Raw genomic sequence first — 19,703 nt, forward strand, 5'->3', positions numbered from 1 at the left:
ATTTATGTGCATATTTGTTTAGTAGTCTTTGAACCAGATAAACTGCCAAAAAGTAGAGTGTGCATTCATTTGAATCCAGGTGAGATATAGTTTGCAACAGGGACACAAAAACAATATCAAAGATTATTTTATTTACATAATCTCTTTTTAAAACAAAAGGCAAAATTAAACAGCTTTTACCTTTTAAAAAGCTTTCCGAACTACCCAACCCCAATAATCAAGATCCTTCATCACTGAAACAACCGCCCCAAAAAAGCACAGCTTTTCAATACAAATTAGATGCAATTCACTTTCAGAACAAGAGTGATTCTTTGCAGCTTAACTCCTCAAATCAGTGACTGTCTACAACAAAATTGAACACAACATTGTGGTCAAACCCTTGAGATGCCTTGGCTTAAAGTCAACGCTATGGACAAAATAGCTTTAAACATTCAAACGGGTTGAGTTTGAAAAGTTATGGATGCGTCAGTGAAATCAAGACCTGCAGACTGAAGGGGGATAACGTCGACTGAGCTGCCTTATAACAGCTGAAATGCAATAATCAGAGAACAGTGTTGTCAAGGTTCCTACACAGTACTACTGTTCATTTTCATATTCATTTTCTTTAAAGATTTAGAAGACAGTGGCTTGTTTTGGTTGCGGTGCAACAAGGCTATTGATGTCAAATGTCTCTACTTTGATGACAATTTTCCACAAAATATCACAATGGCTTCACATCGAATTCTGAATACATTTTTAAATTTGAATATGTAATTTTAATTTATCAAATTATCAAGTTAGCTTTCCATACTTTTATAGCCGTTCCAGATACTGTATGTGTAGGAACCCTGACCAAAGACATTGGCAGATTTTCCAGAGAGTTCAGTGATTTTGTTCCCCAATGAGATCACACCATCTCAGACAAGGACACCAACTCAGACATACCGACTGATCCACAAAATGAAATCAAATGATGATACTTAGTTTAAAAACGACATTAGGCAACCTAATATAAGGCCTTGGCTGATGGTGTGATCTTGGATCAGATTTTTGAAATAGTCACATTCCAATGAGGACCGTTATACTGAAATATACCATTTTAGATTCCACAAAATTCAAATAAAATTATGCAAGTCTTCACATCTGCCAAATCTTGAATCCTGAAAAATAACTTAAAAAGAGTTGACCACTTAAACACTGATGTGAAGATAATGAGAACAATATCAGTATCTGAAGAACACTCCTTTAAATACAACCTTTTCTTAGTCTAAAGCCTGAGTTATACTTGGTTGTGTACCGTTGTCTCTACCAAAAACTGTAGAAAGTGTAGATCTACAAGGTCACAACACCTCGCACTGCAACACACTATGAGCTTGTAGAGCAAGTATTTGTGTACACCACAGTGGCACACAACTAGGTACAAATCAGGCATAAGGGAAAGAGCATTGATGCGTTTGTTTTATTATTATATGTACAATAACGTACACAAGTGTAAGCCAGGTCACACAAGGGACCAGTAGTTAAGTAATGATAGAGGTATATTGGTGATTACAGTAGCAATTCACTTTTAATCACACACACCTCTCACTCTCTCACTCATGCCAAGCTCTCAAACCACACTCCCATGTACCTCCTTGCATTTTCATTCTTTCCATCTGTTGTTTATTTTCTTTAGTTTTGCCTAAAAGTAGCAGATCCATTAGCTCACCACGTGTCGCAGATCGAGGCGCAGTGTGAGCTTATAGACCAGCTATGTTCGGTCTGTGATGCCGAAGTATAAATCAGGCTTCCGTCTCTCTCAATATAACATGAACTGCCGCTTTAAGACCATCCCGTACATTATCTAGTCAGCAGGGGTCCACACACACACACACACACACACACACACACACACACACACACACACACACACACAGTGTGCAGATGCTAGGGTTAGTGCCTAAATTAAACAAAATGACAATTGCAATACTGATTATGCCACTTCCCAAATCACAAAGGCTCCAGTTCTTTCTCAGATTGACCTTCATCAGAATAAATAATGGAATCACGTGGATCTCGAGATCCACATGGGAACGGCCAATGGCGTGGCATCATGTGAATCTCGTGGCCTGCCTGTAACGTCAGTCATCTACGTATCTTTGATGACGTATGACTCCAAATTTGGGCATATCAGCCCGATCCGAGCCCAGTTAAAATTTAACATTTCAAAAAAAGAATGTGAAGAAATGTGTACTTCATTGGCCTACTGGCAGTGTGTACAATAGATTTGGCGCTGATCGGCCCAGTCAGCGGTTTGTGAGATTAGCTCCAGATACACAGACAGACCAAGTCAAGCCTTCTCATAGACAGCTTGTCCTATAAAGCCACGCTGTAAAAAAACAAAAAAAATAAAAAGATCTCAATACAATAGCCCTAGTACTTGCACACCTCACACACAAATATACTCACACGCTTGCATGCACGGAATCAGAGCAGCAGTTACACCTTCCACAAGCCCTTATAGAGCAAAACCCTAAAATCAAAGAAAAACTCTAAAAAGAGAGAACATGAGTGATATCCCTGACATTATTCAAGAACATGAAGATGCTGTAGTTGTTTTTTTCTCATATTTTAAACTTAAATATAATAAAGATATATTTATAATTCTCTCTATAGCTCTTTTTTTACGGTCAGTCCCCAGTAGAGTCTGTGTCATCATTTATATAGTCCTCCTCTATGGGCGTGCCTCCATTTTGAGTCCCCCACTCGTCCTCGTCATACTCTATACTGTCATTGTCTTCCAGCAGCTCGTTGTCTGCCTCCGACAGCCCGCCGGCGGCCTCCGCGGCCGCTTCCCCTCCCTCCTGGTCCAGAGCCTCGGCGGCCCTCTGCCCTCTCCGCTCGTCCTCCTCGTCCGCTCCGGGAGGTGCAGCGGCGTCGGGCTCAGCGTCCGGGTCCTGCGGCTCGGCGTAGCCCCCGTTGTTGTTGGAGAAGGCACCATGATCCCGGCTCTCCTCCTCGATGTAGACCTTCTGGTGGCACATTGGGCATGTGTCCTGGATGTACAACCACTTTCTGAGGCACAGCGCATGGAAATAGTGGTGGCACGGCGTGATCCGTGCCGACGCAGAGAACTCCTGGTAGCAGATGGCGCACACGTCCTCGATGTCCCTCAGCTGCCCGCCGCGCACCTCGGGCAGCGAGTTGATCTTTTTGACGGCCGTGCGTCGGTTGATGAAGGTCTTCCAGCCATTCTTGGCCTGCAGGTAGATGTTGAAGTAGGCATGCAGGCACATCATGCAGGCGCGGATCTTGCTGCCAGATTCGAACATCATGGTGTAGGCACCGTTGCCGAACATGATGACACCGAACAGGAACTCAATGACGTTGCCCGTGGAGCGCACATAGTAGACGTAGTCGTCCAGCTTCTCCCACAGGACGTTGTAGAAGCCGTCGACCATGAACAAACCGTACACTGTCAGGGATACCACCACCTGGAATGGAGTGAGGATACATAAGATCAGGGTGAATCAAAAGTCTATGACAATATGAAACAAGCTGTAGCTTCCCTGTGGATCTCAGACTTCATGGGACGGGAAGTCTGTGAGGCAGCCACCTATAATGTACATATGACTCCAAATTTGGCCAAAGTTTCAGCCTGATCTAACCCATTTGGTTTCCATTGTAAAATTAAAGTTGGATATTAAAACGTGAACAACACAAATATGGCAGATGCCTCCTAGGCTCCTACAGAGCCATTCTGTAAATATGACAAAAATGGCCAAGAGCAATGACAGGAATGGGTAAGAGTAAGAAAAGCTATAATGGAGAAACCAGAGCAAGAGACAGTTACACATTTACACAAGTCAAATAGCTCAGGACAATGTGTAAACTGACCACAATGAACACGATTCCCTGTGGGAGGAACTAAAGGGAGCAAGAGAAACAGCTGCTAGACAGTTTGCTATAGATTGTACGCCTTGTGTACAATGTAGAAATAGGTCATAATGAACACTACAGCCATTGTGGAAAAGGGAGATGGCAAGAGAGAGTAAACATTAGCTACATTGCAGAAGCCATCCACTCAGTAGTGCTTGTTGTGTATACAGTATGTTAAGAATGAACCAAAATCGTGTATCATTCATTTGATCAGGAAGAACTACGTAATACAAAGGTGTGAGTTAAGGGAAGGACTGTATTCTACCTTTCAACTTAATTTGTCACATCACAAGTTTACCGGTATAAATTAGTACATTTTCGTACAAGCTGCCATCTTAAAACTGAAATGTGCTGACACACCCCTATGCTTACCTTCAAGCAGAGTTCCACACAGAAGGCGGTGACCGCAAAGAGCCAGGTGTTGAGGGCGTAATGGTGCCAGAGGGCGTAGCTGAGTGCCACGGGCAGGATGAACAGCGCCAGCGACACGAGCAGCACCGGGAAATGTCGGCGGAACGAGGACACATGAGAGGCACTCAGGGACATGAGGACGGGATCCGTCATGCCATGGATGAAGTGCAAGATGGCCGTGAGGAGAAGACACATGTTCCTACTCAGACGGACCTATGGTAGTAAACATTACATACAATTAAAACTTTGATACAAAACAAATCTGTGTGTTTAATGTCAGTAAAAGGCACACTTAAGATACAGTGGCTTTCAAGTTTCGACATAAGAAAATAAATACACTTGACACACTTGCTTGTTGTGGTGGGTATCCCAGGTGATGAACCTGTCTGTCAAGATCCCAGATAAATGTTTACCATGAAAATACTGATCAAAGGATAACCGTGACAACAACATACCAGGCGCTCCTCAGGGTCCAGGCTGCTGAGGCCTGTCTGCAGAGCGAGAATGAAGAACAGAACCGGTGCCACGAATCCCAGGCGCTTGTCCTCCTCCTCTGTTGAACCTGCAAGAGACCAGATGACATCATACATGGCATAGAAGACCCTCCATTGACTGTATTCATTCCCCCATTATAACCACAACCAATCCCAAGGTTTATGCTTAACCCATTCTGACCGGGCACCCATTTTGGTGTTGGCATCATGTTATGCTTTAGCTATTGAAAAATAGCTAAAGCTCATAGCGCGCCACCGAGTGGCGCGCTACGAGCTTGTAGGTCTGCTATTTTTGAAAAATCGAAGAACGACTGACATTTTTTAGAATCTGATCTCAGGTCAGAATGGGTTAATCAAATCAGTGTGTGTCCAGTGGAAACCTTGTATGAATCTGATCTCAGGTCAGAATGGGTTAAGGACTTCCGTCATCCTCCTCTACACAAACAATGGCGCACAAAGTAGGGCATCAAATAGTGATTATTTTCACAATCGATTCATCTGCTGAATATTTATTTCTGGTTAATTTGATTAATCCATGTGTCCGGGTAGCGCAGTCGGAAGAGCACTCGGCTTTCGGGTTTGACCACAATGTCATGGGTTTCATTTGGGTGTGGCAAGTAAGTAAGTAAGTAAAGAAGTACTGGGAGCTGATGGTACTGTATTGTTGCGTTAAACCTCAGCAAGCCATCTCCCAGGGGTCTAGCACATTGAAAAACGGTATCTGGCTGATACCTACAATAAGCCAACCTACTACTACTAACTATGAAACTGAACTACACTCATTGCGCACACCCACCACTCCTTCCCAACATATAGATATATAACACTTTCACTCTGCTCTCATGCAGCACAAATAAACAAACAATACTATTAAAGGCTGGATGCTTTGATTAGTGTACTGTATTGTAATGGCATATTACAATACACACACACACACACACACCTATGAAGGCCAGGATGCTGAGACCAAGGTAATGTGCTACTGAGGAGATGACTGCACTCATCCCCAGCACAGTGAGGGTGGAGTCACATCCTGAGATGATGAGGTTACTGGAAAGGTCCCAGAACACGTCCCAGCTCAGCAAGTAGCCCTGTAGCAAAACAATAGAAGTAAATCCATAAAATCAACCAATCTGTAGTTATATAGCACTTTTCCTTTCAAACATTATACTTCTAATGAAAGTAAAACAAAGTAAACGCATAAATGTTATTTTTTATTCAAGGTAAATATAAATCAAAGGTAAAGGCAAGGTTACAAATGGCAGGTCTTGGAGGCTGTTCCACAGTCTGTGGCCATAAGAACAGAAAACAATAACCACTGTGTGGCTTGTACAAAACTGAAGGTATCTAGTCAATTCTGCACTGTACCTGCCTGTTGCCTGTGGCTTGTTAATTCTGGGTTACATTAGTGACTGAACAGAGCATAACATTTACTTAACGTCCATAACGTTTCCAATAGTGTTTCCAGAGTAAGAGCTTATAATAATGCATATATAAAATCACTCTGAAATCTACGAGAAAGAAATTGCTTGACCAGGCTATGTGCCAAATGCCCCTAATAAGCATGTACCCTGTCCAGTTCTTAAAAGGTGAGCGGTACCGGCACAGTGTCTAATGACACCACAGCATGTAGCTCCCTGGCCTTTACCTGTGGGTCAGAACTACTGTCTGCTGTGGCTCCCGTAGCATCTCCGCTCTCTCTCCTCACCGCTTGCACCACGTAGACCAGGATCAGTGCCTGGGCCGTGACCCGGGTCAGCCAGAACACCCGCAGCACGTCTGGGAAACGGATCCTCTTCCAGGTGTCTTCAAGTAGCAGCTGTAGCCCGTAGATTCGGTACATGTGCCGCACCAGCAGGTAAACATACCGGCACGAGTAGTAGAACCACTTCAGCTTCATGGCCAGGCAGATGAACGTATTGAGGGCTAGCGCGAGGCCAGAAAACACCGCCACCAGCTGCCTGACGTCCACGGGAAGCTCTATAATGAGCCCCCACAGGGGCATCATGATGTCTAGCACCACCAGAGCAGCGAATGCCGAATGGAGGTTGAGTAGGAAGACGTACCCCACGCCAAAGAGGAGCTGGACCGCGGCCATGCCCAGCCACAGCGTCGGCCCGTTGCGAGGCACCAGTCTGAAGCCCAGTGCGGCTTTGTAGTAGGCGCTGTAGAAGTCGATGTGGGAGGTGGCATAGTAGTTGAGAAGGACTGCCGCCGCGCCCAGCATGACGGCAAAGAAGAGGGTGTAGAATTTAAACAAGGCCTTCTGGGAGAGCACCAGCACCACGCTGGAGACAAGAATGCCTGGGGAGATGAAAAGTATGAAAAGATGTAGTTTATCATTATGCTCTGCGAATTGTATCTGGTGAACATTATAGCACTGCATCCTGTGGGTTGGCCTTCTTGACTGACAGGCGAAACAAACACTGGTACACGACTACACGTTTATTTTTAAGGCAGTTGATGGGATATTACCATTGTCTGCAACTGCTTCTAAACTTGTGTTGTATCACAGAAAATGAAATTGTACTTGGACTGTGTACTCGAGTAAATAATCAAGCCGGCGGTGCCAGAGATTAGCTGTCCATAGACGGACGGAGTGCAAAACATACTATCCCCATGCCTTCGGCCTGGTGGAGACAATAAAGGTTTGAATGAATTGAATGAGGAAGGATGAGCATTAACAGCATATATGTTTAACTTGCACCAGACCAAGCCACTGGGAAAAAACAGCAACCAGACAAATGCTGGTAAATCGAGAAATGTGGCTGTCAAAAGTTTTATTATCAAGGAAAAAGTGCATACCTGGAACAACGAAAAGCATGTAAAAATAAAATGAGCTGCTCTCATAACAAAATAAAAGATCTGTTTGTGGGACATAGCATGTAGTACTATCTTAATAATTATATATTACCACACTACAAATTATACATACAACAGCTAATGAAAGCTTCCAGTGTTATTTTGAACAAACCTGAGACCAGTACATGCTCTGGATTTTACTGCATGTCTGTCTTGCATGTGTGTTAAATAGATCATGGCCTGTCCAAAGGTTTAGTAACTGTTCAAACGGGAAACTCACACATTATGTAACCTAACCCACTTGCTTCTATCAGTCAGTAGCCTCTGTACCCATTTGCCTGACAGTGTTTACTCAGAACGACCAAAACGAAATCAACTGCTCCAAATCCCATTTATGACCATGTTTATAGAACACTGACTGTGACAGAGTCACTGTGCCAAAGGACATTAAGCTGCCTGGTAGCCATTGCATAAAGGCATATGAACATAATCATTATTTAAGAATATTTACAAAGTAAACATGCAGGTCTATATTTCACAAGCACTAACTAGCACTGACAACACCTGTCCAGCTAGCTGTTTGGACACACACATACACACACACACAGGCAGCTAGCTAAGATATGATGTTAAATGGGAATCTATGTTATTACTACTACGTCAGACAGGCTGTTTTCTTGTTCGTTCTATTTCGGTTGGTAACCCTGTGGTCGGGGTGAAGTCAGTCAGTCAGTGTACATTAGTTAGTTGACGATGCAATGACAGCTGACAAGAGCAGAGCCACGCAAGCCGGTAGCTTCATCCAGAGATTTCAGATCCGTCCGTTCGACAACTAAAAGCGTCGCCGGGGACAAAAATCTCGTATTTACACCTGAAGAAAGTGACGCCACGACCCGCGTCGACACTTTCTCCCGTTTAAAATGACGTCATGTTTGTGACCGCGGCGCGATGAAGTCCTATTAGCCGTAGGAGTTTAGCCACACAGGCTGCTAGTTGTGTGTGTTGCTGTCATTTTGTGCCGCGTAGGCTACGTTACGCTTGACAAGAAGCCAGTCATCTTACCCAGGACACGGACACACACGTTCCCCGCCGTCCCGGCCCAGGTTCCCGATCCAGGGTCATAGTAGGAATTAAAAATGGCGTCGATAATAAAGATGCACGGGACTCGCAGAGCCACATCCAGCGCCACCAAGGCCTGCTGGCCTATCCGGATCTGAGCCGACGCCATGCCGGGGGGCTTCAACGCTCCTCCGGTGTTGTCGTCCCCATGTAAATGACAGAACGCACGTCCGAGTGTTCTCCGCTTAATAGTTTCGGTTTCTGTCCGCCTGCCTGGCCCCCTGTGGGCCGGTCGTTACTTAACGGAGGAGGCCCCGCCGAGCGCCATCATGTATGTCCAGTCAGTCCACTACTCTTTTCTAAACCTCCTGTTGCTATGCGAGGAACGCGGAAGTAGCCGTGAGCCTCTTGGGATGTGACGTGTGGGCGGCTCTAAGGTGGGCGGTGGGCCGCCGTCAAAAGGTGCGCGTGACGTAGCAGCTCAAGGTGGAAACCTGTTGTTCGATGTTGTGGTGGGAAAAGTAGCACTAGTAAAGTACTTTACATTACAAGTAAAAGTCCGGAATTAAATTTTACTTAATAGTATTGGTATCAAACATTCAAAATGTACTAGATGGTACCAAAAGTAGAAAGTACACATTCTGCAGAATGTCTATCTCTCTCTCTCTGTGTGTGTGTCAGTGTGTGTGTGTATTCTTTTTTGAGTGGTGCAAAATTGCATGCAACCAACCACTCCTATAGACAGCTATGTGGCGTTGACTCCCATAACAATGGAATGCAGAAGTGCTCATTCTATCTCAATGGGATAGTTCCAGCCGAGCCATACTCTACACTCTGGTGTGTACTGTGTAGTGTGTACGTCCCTGGGTCTGTCTGTTCAAGCACGAAAATAGCGTTTGTTCACCACCAAGTGTCACTGTTGCACAGCCTAACACAGACACACACAGGCCAGGTAGGAGGGCTTGTACAGTACAGTACAGTACAGTACAGCACCACTCACTTCAGACGGGTCTATTTTTATTTAAATAGTAGATCTACAAGCTCACATTCTCATAATCAGGCATGTAGCATGGATACAAACAATTACTGGGCCAAAACTTACAAAAAAAGAGTAGGGCAAACAAAAGTTACTTAGTGTAACTGCAATAGGATAGAGGTGTGTGCACATAATGTTCATACTTTAATAATAAAATAAACTTTATTTGTATTAAATTGTATGGCACCTTTTTAAGAGCAGAGTTACAAAGAAAGAAGAAAAAAAAACATACACCAATGAATAGGCATGACAGACAAGTTACGCTTAGCAGAAAATGGACCTTGGCATGGTATGTAGTATGGATGGACCATGGCCAAGTGATCGGACTAGCTTAGAGGTGATATAGCCTATATAGGCCTAGAATACTTTTTTCCAAACAGTGGACCATTTGTGCAAGTAACTTAATTAACTTTTTTAAATATTATTTCTAAAACATTATTCACATGATAAAAAACATATTCAAACGTTTTTAAAAATAATTATATAAAAATATATGTTAATTAGAAGTAAAAAATACTTTTAAGTAGTGAAAATAGCAGATCTAACAAGCTTACAATACATCACATATGATCTTTTTCACTAGTTTGGGTCCTGGGGATGTCTCTTTTGGGTCGTGAGCTAAAAGGTTTGTGAACCATTGTCTGACGTATTCACTTGTATTGTTATCCCACTGTTATGCACCATTATAGCTTTTTGAAAACATTGAATTGTCTTCACAATGCCACATTTAATAAAAAAAAATCAATCACATTGGTCATTTTAACTGAGTTGTATTTATTTATTATGTGGCCATATACTGACAGGATGAATATTCCCTTTGGAATATTAAGGACATCTAATCTAACTGTATATTGTCAAAATCAAGTATCTGTATCAAGAATAGGGGGGGGGGACCTCGCACACTGCATTCAGTAGAGCACGTATCCTCCATCAATGTCATTTTGACTGTTGCAACCCAAAAGTTAATTTCTTCATGCTAGACCACTGCTTTTTCCCATGTTTCATGAAAATCCACCCATCATTCTATTCTGACCTTTGACCCAAAAGTAAATCTTGATCTTTTGCAGGCTGATGATTCCAAATCCAACCATCCAAGTTACTTATAACAGACAGAAGTTCACCTTTAATGATTGCCTCGAATGTGAGTTCAACCTTTTCAACCCAAAAGTTAATCATCTCTTCAGAGCAGACCACTGATCATCCAGACAGCCATCCCCTCTAGTTGTTTTGGAAACAGATGGAATGGGGTGAAATCATAACCCTGACTAACTTTGTAAATGTTGAATTTCAATGTCTTACAATTGATTCGTGCCATAAAGTATGAGCAAATGGATTGAACAATCTAGTTTATTTTCTTTTTTTTCCCCAGCACTTGACTGTGAGAGATTAACAGTGAAAACATGTCCAGCAGGTCTCCGCCCTGTTTGTACAACATATTTTATTAGGCATTTATTTATGTTCCTTTGTCTTTCAGTGGGATAGTTATATGATGTCCTTGAATTAAACATGAAAACCTACCTACCTGCATAAATATACCTTCTATAGCCCCTACTCAACTTTCAAAGCTAGGCTAGAAGGCACAAAATATTAATGCAGACAAAAGGCACCGCAATCAAGTGTCTCCTCTCAGTTTGGATTCTTATTACCGGTAGTAATAAAAACCAAACAAGTTGGAAAAATACAAAAATTAGCATTACACCTCAAAACAAGGTTGGAAGTGAGAAACCAATAATGCATATATTGTTAAACTTTGAGAGCTGGCATAATTAATATGGCACGAACTTTACCCATCCTTTTTATGAGCATTCAATGGTCTCTTCTTTTAGTTTAGCAGTTCAAGTGGTACAGTATACTGAAGCTGTGTATGACAAGACTCCATGGCAGCTGGTCTTAAGGAGTTTTCAATCAGTTCATTCAGTTTGAGCTAAAGAAGACTTTCATAGTGTTGTTGTACATTGCGCTGGCCAGCTCCGTCAGATCCTCATTCCTGGCTGCTGCCATCACCTCAAGAACTTGTCTGGAAGACAAGTAATACATTATTATAAGTGGTTCTCTGAATGGCTGCTGCCTGATTAATTCACATGTTGAAACAACCAAAGTAACAAAGATATCCACTAACTCACTCATGGGAGGCTATCTTCGCCGGTGCCTTACCCATTATACTAAACGTTTTTGCCTTTTTCTACTACGGCATTTTGAAAAACATGTTAAAATACTTCAAATAGCCGATCTACATCGACACTTTGTGAGCTTGTAGATGCTATTTGAACTATTTCAAAAATGTTTTTCAAAATAGTAAAAAAGGTTAAAAAAAAAGTAACCAGTTTAGGGATAAGGGGTAAGGCACAGGCGAAAATAGGGCACCATCTGCTATATCTTGCGCCACCCCTTAACCCTAAACTTATTTGCCATTTCTTACTATTTTAAAACATTTTAAAATAGTTAAAATAGCTGATCTACAAGCTCACAACGTGTCGATGTAGATTGTCTAGTTAAACTATTTTCTCGCTGACTGGACATCATACAGTATGAACAGGGTTGCGACCATACCCCGAGAAGATCTGCGTTATGTTAATGGTGCATTTATGTAGCGCTTTTATCCAAAGCGCTTTACAGTTACAGTCAATGAGAGCATAGGACAGCTGTGCTCAGACAAAAAATATGTCTGTCTGTTTGTATCGATAGATGGCTATCAATATAGGCTGTATAGATAGACCTTTATTCTGTGGTAAATTCACATGTCATACATATTGTTAGCTATATTACAGCCGCTGTTAATTCAGAGCGACTTACAGTAAGCAAGAAGAAGTAACACATGGTAATACATCAAATACATAGAAATATCCTGAAGAGTTTCTAGACTAATACATGATAAATATTTAATCAAGATGCTCTTAGCATCAAGTAAAAAAGCAATCACACGACGCTGGTGCCAACAGGACCCACCAACGAAAGATCAATGGATGGACATTATTGAGGAACTGTATGCTATGGAAAAACTAACATTCATACTTAAGACTACAAGAGGATAAATTCTATAAAAAGTGGGAAAAGTGGAATCTCTTCTCTCAGCCTAGCGATATTGCAATAGGATTTCATTGAATGTTTTTGGTAATATGAAAAATGCAGCCTTTTTTCTTTTACTTTTTTTTTGTCTTTGTCTTTTCTTTTTCTTTCCGTATAGTCTCGTTTGTTGTTTTTCTTGTCTGTTCTTCCTTCAATAAAAATTCAAAATAAATAAATACATAGAAATATATCATCAAGGATCATAAGTAAGTTAAGAACTTAACAGCCGTCGAACAGTAGAATATCTGTACAATAAATTAATATTTGTTAAATATAGTCCATAAAACCAACGCATCTCATTTGAATACATTAAAAAAAACTGACCACGTGCGGTCGTGCACACCCTAACGATCTGATGACTCCCCGACGTACTTGCATGTTTGAAATGTTCACTGGCAGAGGTTGGTAGCAACAAGTTACATTTAATAAATTATACTTGTATGGATATTTTAATGCAACAAACGTAACTTTTACTCGAGTAGAAACTATGTTACTTCTACTTTTATCTGTTACATTTGGCTACATTTCGTTTATTTGTATCCTTGCGGTTCCCATCCGGTCACTCTAGCCCTGAGCAACTGCCACCCGGAATATGTAATTGTCGGCATATCCCCATCTCAAAACACTATTTGAAAAGCATAATTGTGTATTTGACATTTAAATCATCAGCCCTCATTATAAAATAAAGTATTAAGTATTGGAGTACTCTTTTCACCTGATACTATCTTTCTAAAGTAATTATTTGGATGACTACTTATTATTATCCTAAATTAACAATACTTTTACTTTAGTATGTTTTTTGGTACAGGGGTAAGATTAAACTAAATACATTATTAGTCTAATAATTAATTTAACGTGACACATCACATGAGCAGTAACATAGTAAAAAATATAAATGTGGAGTACCAAAACTCATTATAATTTGTACTTACATTATATGACAAGGTTCATTCCTGTCTTTAATACAGTGCCCTGCCTCCCATCTCTTCTTGGCGGAAAATGTAGTTTTCACATGTTTAGAACCTGCATGAGTATTCTTCACACCACACCATGGAGCATCTAGAAAACAATGAAACACTAAGATATTTACAATGAAAGTAAATGGGTTCTCCATATTAATTAATTCTCTGGAACTGGGAAAGTTGATTGATACTTTATTAACAGTTTGCAAATATTGCAGTGGCACGATATTACAAATATTGCAAAATGGATAACACAAAAAGCCCTAGGGGCTTGTTTCCATTGTGGTACTCCTGTTCATTGAAACAATGGTGTTGACAAGGTACAGTAACAGAACTCCCAGTTTGTTCGGCACACGCACCCGTTTCAATCATTAGTCTCTCGGTAGGGATGGTCTTCATAGCTTCAATGTTCGCCTCTGTTTTCAAGGAGCTGATACAAATAGAGAGAACAGCACATTAAATAGTATTCTTGGCAATAGTATCGTTTATTGTAGCATCAATATACTGGTATCGTTTTGTTTAATGTCATTTTCATAAATGAAGACTGGTCTGCTCCATATCCAATCAAGATATTATCAAAGCGAGCTAAGGAGGCACAGGAGATTTGGTCCTAAGCTACCATGGGTAACAACCATGTAACAGTGGCAGTGTTCTTACTAGCTAAACCCTAGCAAACGTTTGTAGATTTCCTGCCATCTAACAACGATCACTGTGAGCAAAACAGTAGCAGCTATTACAATTATGAATGGGTGTTTTAGGTGTGACAAAGTGATCATACTGAATGACAGTTGAGAAAACAGCCAATAGTATTACATTGAGTCAAGTGTTAAGTACTAACATCAGTGGCCCAAGCTGAACCTTCCCATTTAGATCATGTTTTACCTTTAGAGCAAAGTAGGTTCCCCTTTTACAGAAGCGCTACCTCAATTCTGGCTGCACGTTAAATAGCTTTTAAAGTAAGTCTTAAGTATTTGTTTGTGTGTGTGTGTGTGTGTGTGTGTGTGTGTGTGTGTGTGTATATATATATATATATTTGTATTATGACATCTCAATATCTTCTCACCATCCATTTATGCCAATATAGAGGTCCAGGTCTATGAGAGCAGCAGCCTCCTCTGCACTCCCATCAAATGAGTGAACCTAAAGGTAAATTGAACATACTTATGGTTCTACTATTGGGCCACTTAACCATACGAATCCTAGTGTCGATATTCTGGGAAATGTCATAATAGGCGGACGTTTCGTGAAAATAGCAAAACATATCAGATGTACAAGCTCACATTTGTGACATGATCTTGTTGGTCTGCTATTTTCGACAAAGAGATTTGGTGTAGAGAAGAAAGAAGAACTCAAAGACTCGGGTCAACATAGTACATACTAGGGTTTGTGAATATATGGCCATGGGCGAGGTCGCGTGAGATCAGATGTAGATCGGTGCTGGCCAATATTGATGACATCAGGGATCTCCATATATGGGCTTACTATTGATGACATCAGGGATGATGATGTCATGTGATGTCACAAGGCATGACCATATATGGTCGTGCCTGGGGGTGACCCTTCTTAGAGTATATATGAATAGAGACGGCACCCGGAGGAAACCCTGAGGTGAAATGGACATAGTGGCCAAATTTGGTATTGCAGCGCTGGGCCAAACTCATGAACACGCTGGTCCGTTGACTATCATTGCGCATGGTCATGATGACATGTGAACGCTGTTTTATACGTGAACGCCGCTGTTTCATACGTGAACGCGTGCAATGATAGTCAACGGCCAGCGTGTTCATGAGTTTGGTCCAATCCATCCCAGAATGCACTCTGTTCCTACCCGGAAGGAGGAGTGAAATCGCCTCATGCGCTTTTGAGCAACTTAATGCAAGTGGATGGGAGGAGAAATCCGGTGCCGTCTCTATTCATATATACTCTAAGGTGTGACCAACCAACACACTGACGGGAAATGCACGATTCCATAGTTAACTGCGACCTGCAGTCTAAATCTTCTTACCACTCCTCCAACACATTTGTGCCGGTTTCTCTTCATGATATCTGCCAAAGTAAAGAGACAATAAATTACTTTCAAATTCAATCAAAACACAGTTTCACTAATACTAATATAATTATAACCAATCTACAAGTTGAGCTTGCAGATCTGCCATATTTTTTGATTACTCATTGGCTGCTGATACATAATGTATGTCAACTTAGTCCATCAGTTATTATTATATTATAAACACACACACACTTTCAAATTCAATTCTCCATCACACATCAATGTGGTGCCCAACACATACCAATGAACTCCTTGTGGGAGTTTCTGCAGTGAAGGAACATGGGTAATTTGGTCTGTTCAGCCAGATCAAACTGCTTCTCAAAGCACCTAAAGAGCCAAAGGCAATGACATCCATTCAATCCATGTATTTATTTATTCAGCTCTTCCTTTTATAGTTCAATATTTTGTTAATCTGCCAGTGTACTAAAACTGAAATAATGGATGATAAACTCACGTAACTTGGGTTTCTTTTGCACAGTATTCCAACCTGTCATAATCTGGAACAGTGAGAAGAGAGAGGCAGGCAAGTTAAAGTGTGTTTTATGTTTTCAGCCAGCAGAGGGCGAACAGCCATGTGTATTGGTCAATGACACCTTGATGTGGTGGAACTAAAAGTATCCAAATGTAGTGGTCCACACAAAATCTTACATTGAAAGCATTTACATTCATGTATAATGCTGATATGTACATTCATGTGCACTATCCCAATTCAATAAATAATTAAAATGTTATGCAACTATTTGAAATAATAGTAAAGGCTCTAACAGAAATAAATCAAAGACAGGACAAAACATCCATAATTTAAGATTCATGCCACACTGGCTCCCTTTGTACCAGAAGTAGCTTGTTTATAAAACATCATGTGGCAAATGTGCTAGCTAGTGTGTAGTATACCCTACTAACCCAGTCCACATTCTCCTATGGCCACCACCTTTCCTTTGTATGCTGTTGCCAGTTCTGACAGTTCGGCCATGTACTGGTCCGGTACGAGTAGAATCTCATTGCAGCGTGTAGGATGGCAACCCACTGTACTGTAAAACTCATCTGTCAGCAACGTTAGACAAAAGCACAACAAGCACGAGTTTATCATTTAAAACACAAGTAAGACTGTGAGGGACTGACACTGCCGTGGAGGATGTCCTTCACATTGTAGCTAGACCAGTGTTTGCCAAACTGCCAAAAGCTGATAGTGAAAGTGATTAAGTGTGTCTGTGCTTTACAAATACTGAACAAATTAACCGATCATTGGAGCACAGGTTATTTTCTCGACAATGTGAATATGTATATGTAGGTAGTAAGTATTGCATATGGTCGTGCCAACCAGGTCATTGGTATTACCTCTGGTCTCTGCCAACTTCAGGGCCGCCTTGCTGTCCTCCAGGCATCCTCCTGTGATGATAAACTGTATAGAGGACATTACAGTATGTACAGGGATGAGCCACCCTGGTAGTTTTGAAGGTACATGCAAGTCCGGAAAGCCATTCAGTTTTCGCACCTGTGATTCATTTTATGTTTATAGAATTAAATGGTACATGCACAGTTTGCACACACTGCACATCTTACCTTTTGGACACCAACATTGATGGCCCTTTCAATTATTTGATCAAAATCATCTAGAGAAAAGAAACACATCTGTTTCAATTTGTAGTTTACAGTTGAGAGGGCTTCAGGACCAGATGGTTGCAAGTTACAACATCATACTAGTTCATTCAAAGCCATGGGAACACACTCGACCACAGTTTAGCATATTCAGCCTTGTCTGTGGACATTATGAGATAAACAGTGTTTTTGGACTAGAATCAACTTTACATCACACAATTAACAGGTGTAAAAGACTGGGGTGAAATATCTTTTGTGCTATCTCACAAAATGGCACACTATGCAGTATGCACAGTTACAGGAAGTGTTAGAAGTTAAGTGAGAAGGGAAGTGAGAATAAAAAAGGAACAGAAGAACAAAAAACAGGAAGCCACAGTCAAATAGAATATACAAGGTCCAATATAGCAGTGCTGTACATAAGGTGCAACTAAAAAAAAAGTTCTGCTCGGAGCACAGGTCTCCGCCAGGCCAGGTACTGTAGGTTATTGTGGGCCAGCAATGTACGGAATTCAGTCATTATAGAGTGGAGCGAGTGGAGTCGCTGCGTTCATGATTTCAGGCATTTTGTTCAAAGCGAACCACTCCTGCAAACTTTAGATTCCAATCTTAGCCAATCATTCAGGATGGGAAATGAAAAATCTGATTTTTAAAACAGGTGTAAAACATTATTCAGCATATTGTCACCGTGAGACTGCAGATGTGTTTTTTTGCTGCTTGAAGTAGGGCATTCATTTAACAACATTAGCCTAAACATGTTCACGGACAAAGTCAGAGAGAGAAGGATGAGGCTGGCAGGGCACTGCGTCAGGCACCCAGAACTTGAGGCAAGTAAATTGACCCTATGGGAGCCAACCCAGGGCAAAGCCAGGAGGGGAAAGAAGCGTACCACCTATGTAGACGTGCTGCGGCGCGACAGCTTGGCTGACAACACTGCAGAGCTCAAGAACCTGATGTTGGATAGGAATTTGTGGAGGGCAGCGATCCAGGAATCCCGAGTTGGTGTTGGCTAGACCTCACTCTCGCAGCATGATGAAACATGTTCAAAGTTAACTAAATGCATTATCCAGCCTAAATACAACCAAGTACAACATGGATGCAAATAGTTTGTAGATCATGCATCAACTCTACTCTCAAAGACCACTTATGGGTGGCTGCAATGTTCTGATTAATTGAATATGAAGGACCCCAATGGAAACAAGTCATTCTCTTAGCAGACAGTGTATTGAACTGTACTCCCCTGTGCTTTTTTCTTCAAACTGATAACAGAATATTCAATCAAAAAATGACAATATAAAGTTGAAATAAAAGTACCCTCGTGACTCTTCGATCCTCTGTAACGCCCCCTGAACATAGGATCAGTTAGATTCACACCGATATCTGTGGAGGGGGAGAGACATCATTATCATTAATGTACAGTAGTAGTGTACAACACCATTACCACCAGCTCTGGTCCATAGCTCTGCTAAACACCAACTAGCTTTACTGTTGTAGGCCTACAGTTATTCATGTGTAAATGAGTCAATGACTGAGGCTGAGAATGTAATGGTATTTTGAGTAGTAGACTGGGGTCTAGCCACAATTTGGAACTCTAGATTTATTTTATAATGGGGTGAATCTAGAGTTGCAATACCCTCCATTGTAGCCCAAACATTCATCAGAATCGAACAAAACCTCTACGAGAGTCTAAATGTTTGGGCTACCTCCATTGAATCCCCAGGGTATTGCAACTCTAGATTCATCCCATTATAAAACAAATCTAGAGTTGCAAATTGCGGCTAGACTGGGGTCAGTGGGGTGAGCAGATATCATTATAGAGGCATGTCGATAAATTATTACTCCTTAACCGGCTACTGTACTGTAGTGTACTGTAACTTGTAACTTCAGTGCATTGAGCCTGTTAGCAAGCAAGCTAACTCACTAAGCAAGAGCAAAGCACATTGTAAATGTTGCAGGATAGCCGATCTAATCACTACCACAATCACTTTAAGTTTGCTTGTTTGCTTTCATTTATTGCAATTGTATCGTTAAGTTTCTTACCAATGAACTTGTGTCGACTAGCCATGGTACTGATGTTTGATTGAGCAAAGCTTCTAAAAAGAACCACAGATGCAGCAGCTTTCAACACTAATCGCATATTGATGCAACACCGTATGTGTTGTAGTATACGCGCACTGCAGAAACTTCATCCTCTGTTTAATCACCTGGCATGATTCGAAAATAACTGTCACGTACACAAAATACAAAATAATGTTCTTCTCGTGTAATGTGTTTAAAAGTATACTTGTCATTGTTGAAGTATTTGCATGTAATATCTTTGCGCGTTTTGT

General features: G+C 41.4%; 2 protein-coding genes across 2 annotated transcripts; both read right to left on the bottom strand.

Moving 5' to 3' along the window:
- Positions 1 to 111: 111 nt before the first annotated feature.
- Positions 112 to 9,024, bottom strand: rnf139 (ring finger protein 139). Its single transcript, XM_083771620.1, has 6 exons — positions 8,667 to 9,024; positions 6,451 to 7,106; positions 5,746 to 5,893; positions 4,764 to 4,870; positions 4,270 to 4,521; positions 112 to 3,452 (listed from the first exon to the last, which is right to left on the bottom strand). Exons 1-6 carry the CDS (start codon positions 8,830 to 8,832, stop codon positions 2,649 to 2,651), a joined length of 2,133 nt encoding a protein of 710 aa, XP_083627746.1. The 5' UTR covers positions 8,833 to 9,024; the 3' UTR covers positions 112 to 2,648.
- Positions 9,025 to 10,591: 1,567 nt separating this feature from the next.
- On the bottom strand, positions 10,592 to 19,511 carry tatdn1 (TatD DNase domain containing 1). The gene is made up of 12 exons (XM_083761103.1): positions 19,414 to 19,511; positions 18,688 to 18,753; positions 17,341 to 17,390; positions 17,116 to 17,179; positions 16,681 to 16,821; positions 16,232 to 16,274; positions 16,019 to 16,104; positions 15,733 to 15,773; positions 14,791 to 14,867; positions 14,087 to 14,157; positions 13,698 to 13,824; positions 10,592 to 11,716 (listed from the first exon to the last, which is right to left on the bottom strand). Exons 1-12 carry the CDS (start codon positions 19,508 to 19,510, stop codon positions 11,614 to 11,616), a joined length of 966 nt encoding a protein of 321 aa, XP_083617229.1. The 5' UTR covers position 19,511; the 3' UTR covers positions 10,592 to 11,613.
- Positions 19,512 to 19,703: the final 192 nt, after the last annotated feature.

Source organism: Protomyctophum parallelum (assembly GCF_964188405.1).
Source record: "Protomyctophum parallelum genome assembly, chromosome: 1".
Classification (NCBI taxonomy): domain Eukaryota; kingdom Metazoa; phylum Chordata; class Actinopteri; order Myctophiformes; family Myctophidae; genus Protomyctophum; species Protomyctophum parallelum.

Bases quoted from the DNA above. Each gene is read 5' to 3' on its own strand.
- rnf139 (XM_083771620.1), bottom strand. From the start codon at position 8,832: ATGGCGTCGGCTCAGATCCGGATAGGCCAGCAGGCCTTGGTGGCGCTG. The intron at 7,107-8,666 runs GTAAGATGACTG...TCATCTCCCCAG, and splicing joins CGTGTGTGTCCGTGTCCTGG to GCATTCTTGTCTCCAGCGTG. The intron at 4,871-5,745 runs GTGTGTGTGTGT...GGTCTCTTGCAG, and splicing joins CAGCATCCTGGCCTTCATAG to GTTCAACAGAGGAGGAGGAC.
- tatdn1 (XM_083761103.1), bottom strand. From the start codon at position 19,510: ATGCGATTAGTGTTGAAAGCTGCTGCATCTGTGGTTCTTTTTAGAAGC. The intron at 14,868-15,732 runs GTAAGAAGATTT...ATTTACCTTTAG, and splicing joins ACAAATGTGTTGGAGGAGTG to GTTCACTCATTTGATGGGAG. The intron at 11,717-13,697 runs GTAAGTACAAAT...CTTGTCTTCCAG, and splicing joins AATGAACCTTGTCATATAAT to ACAAGTTCTTGAGGTGATGG.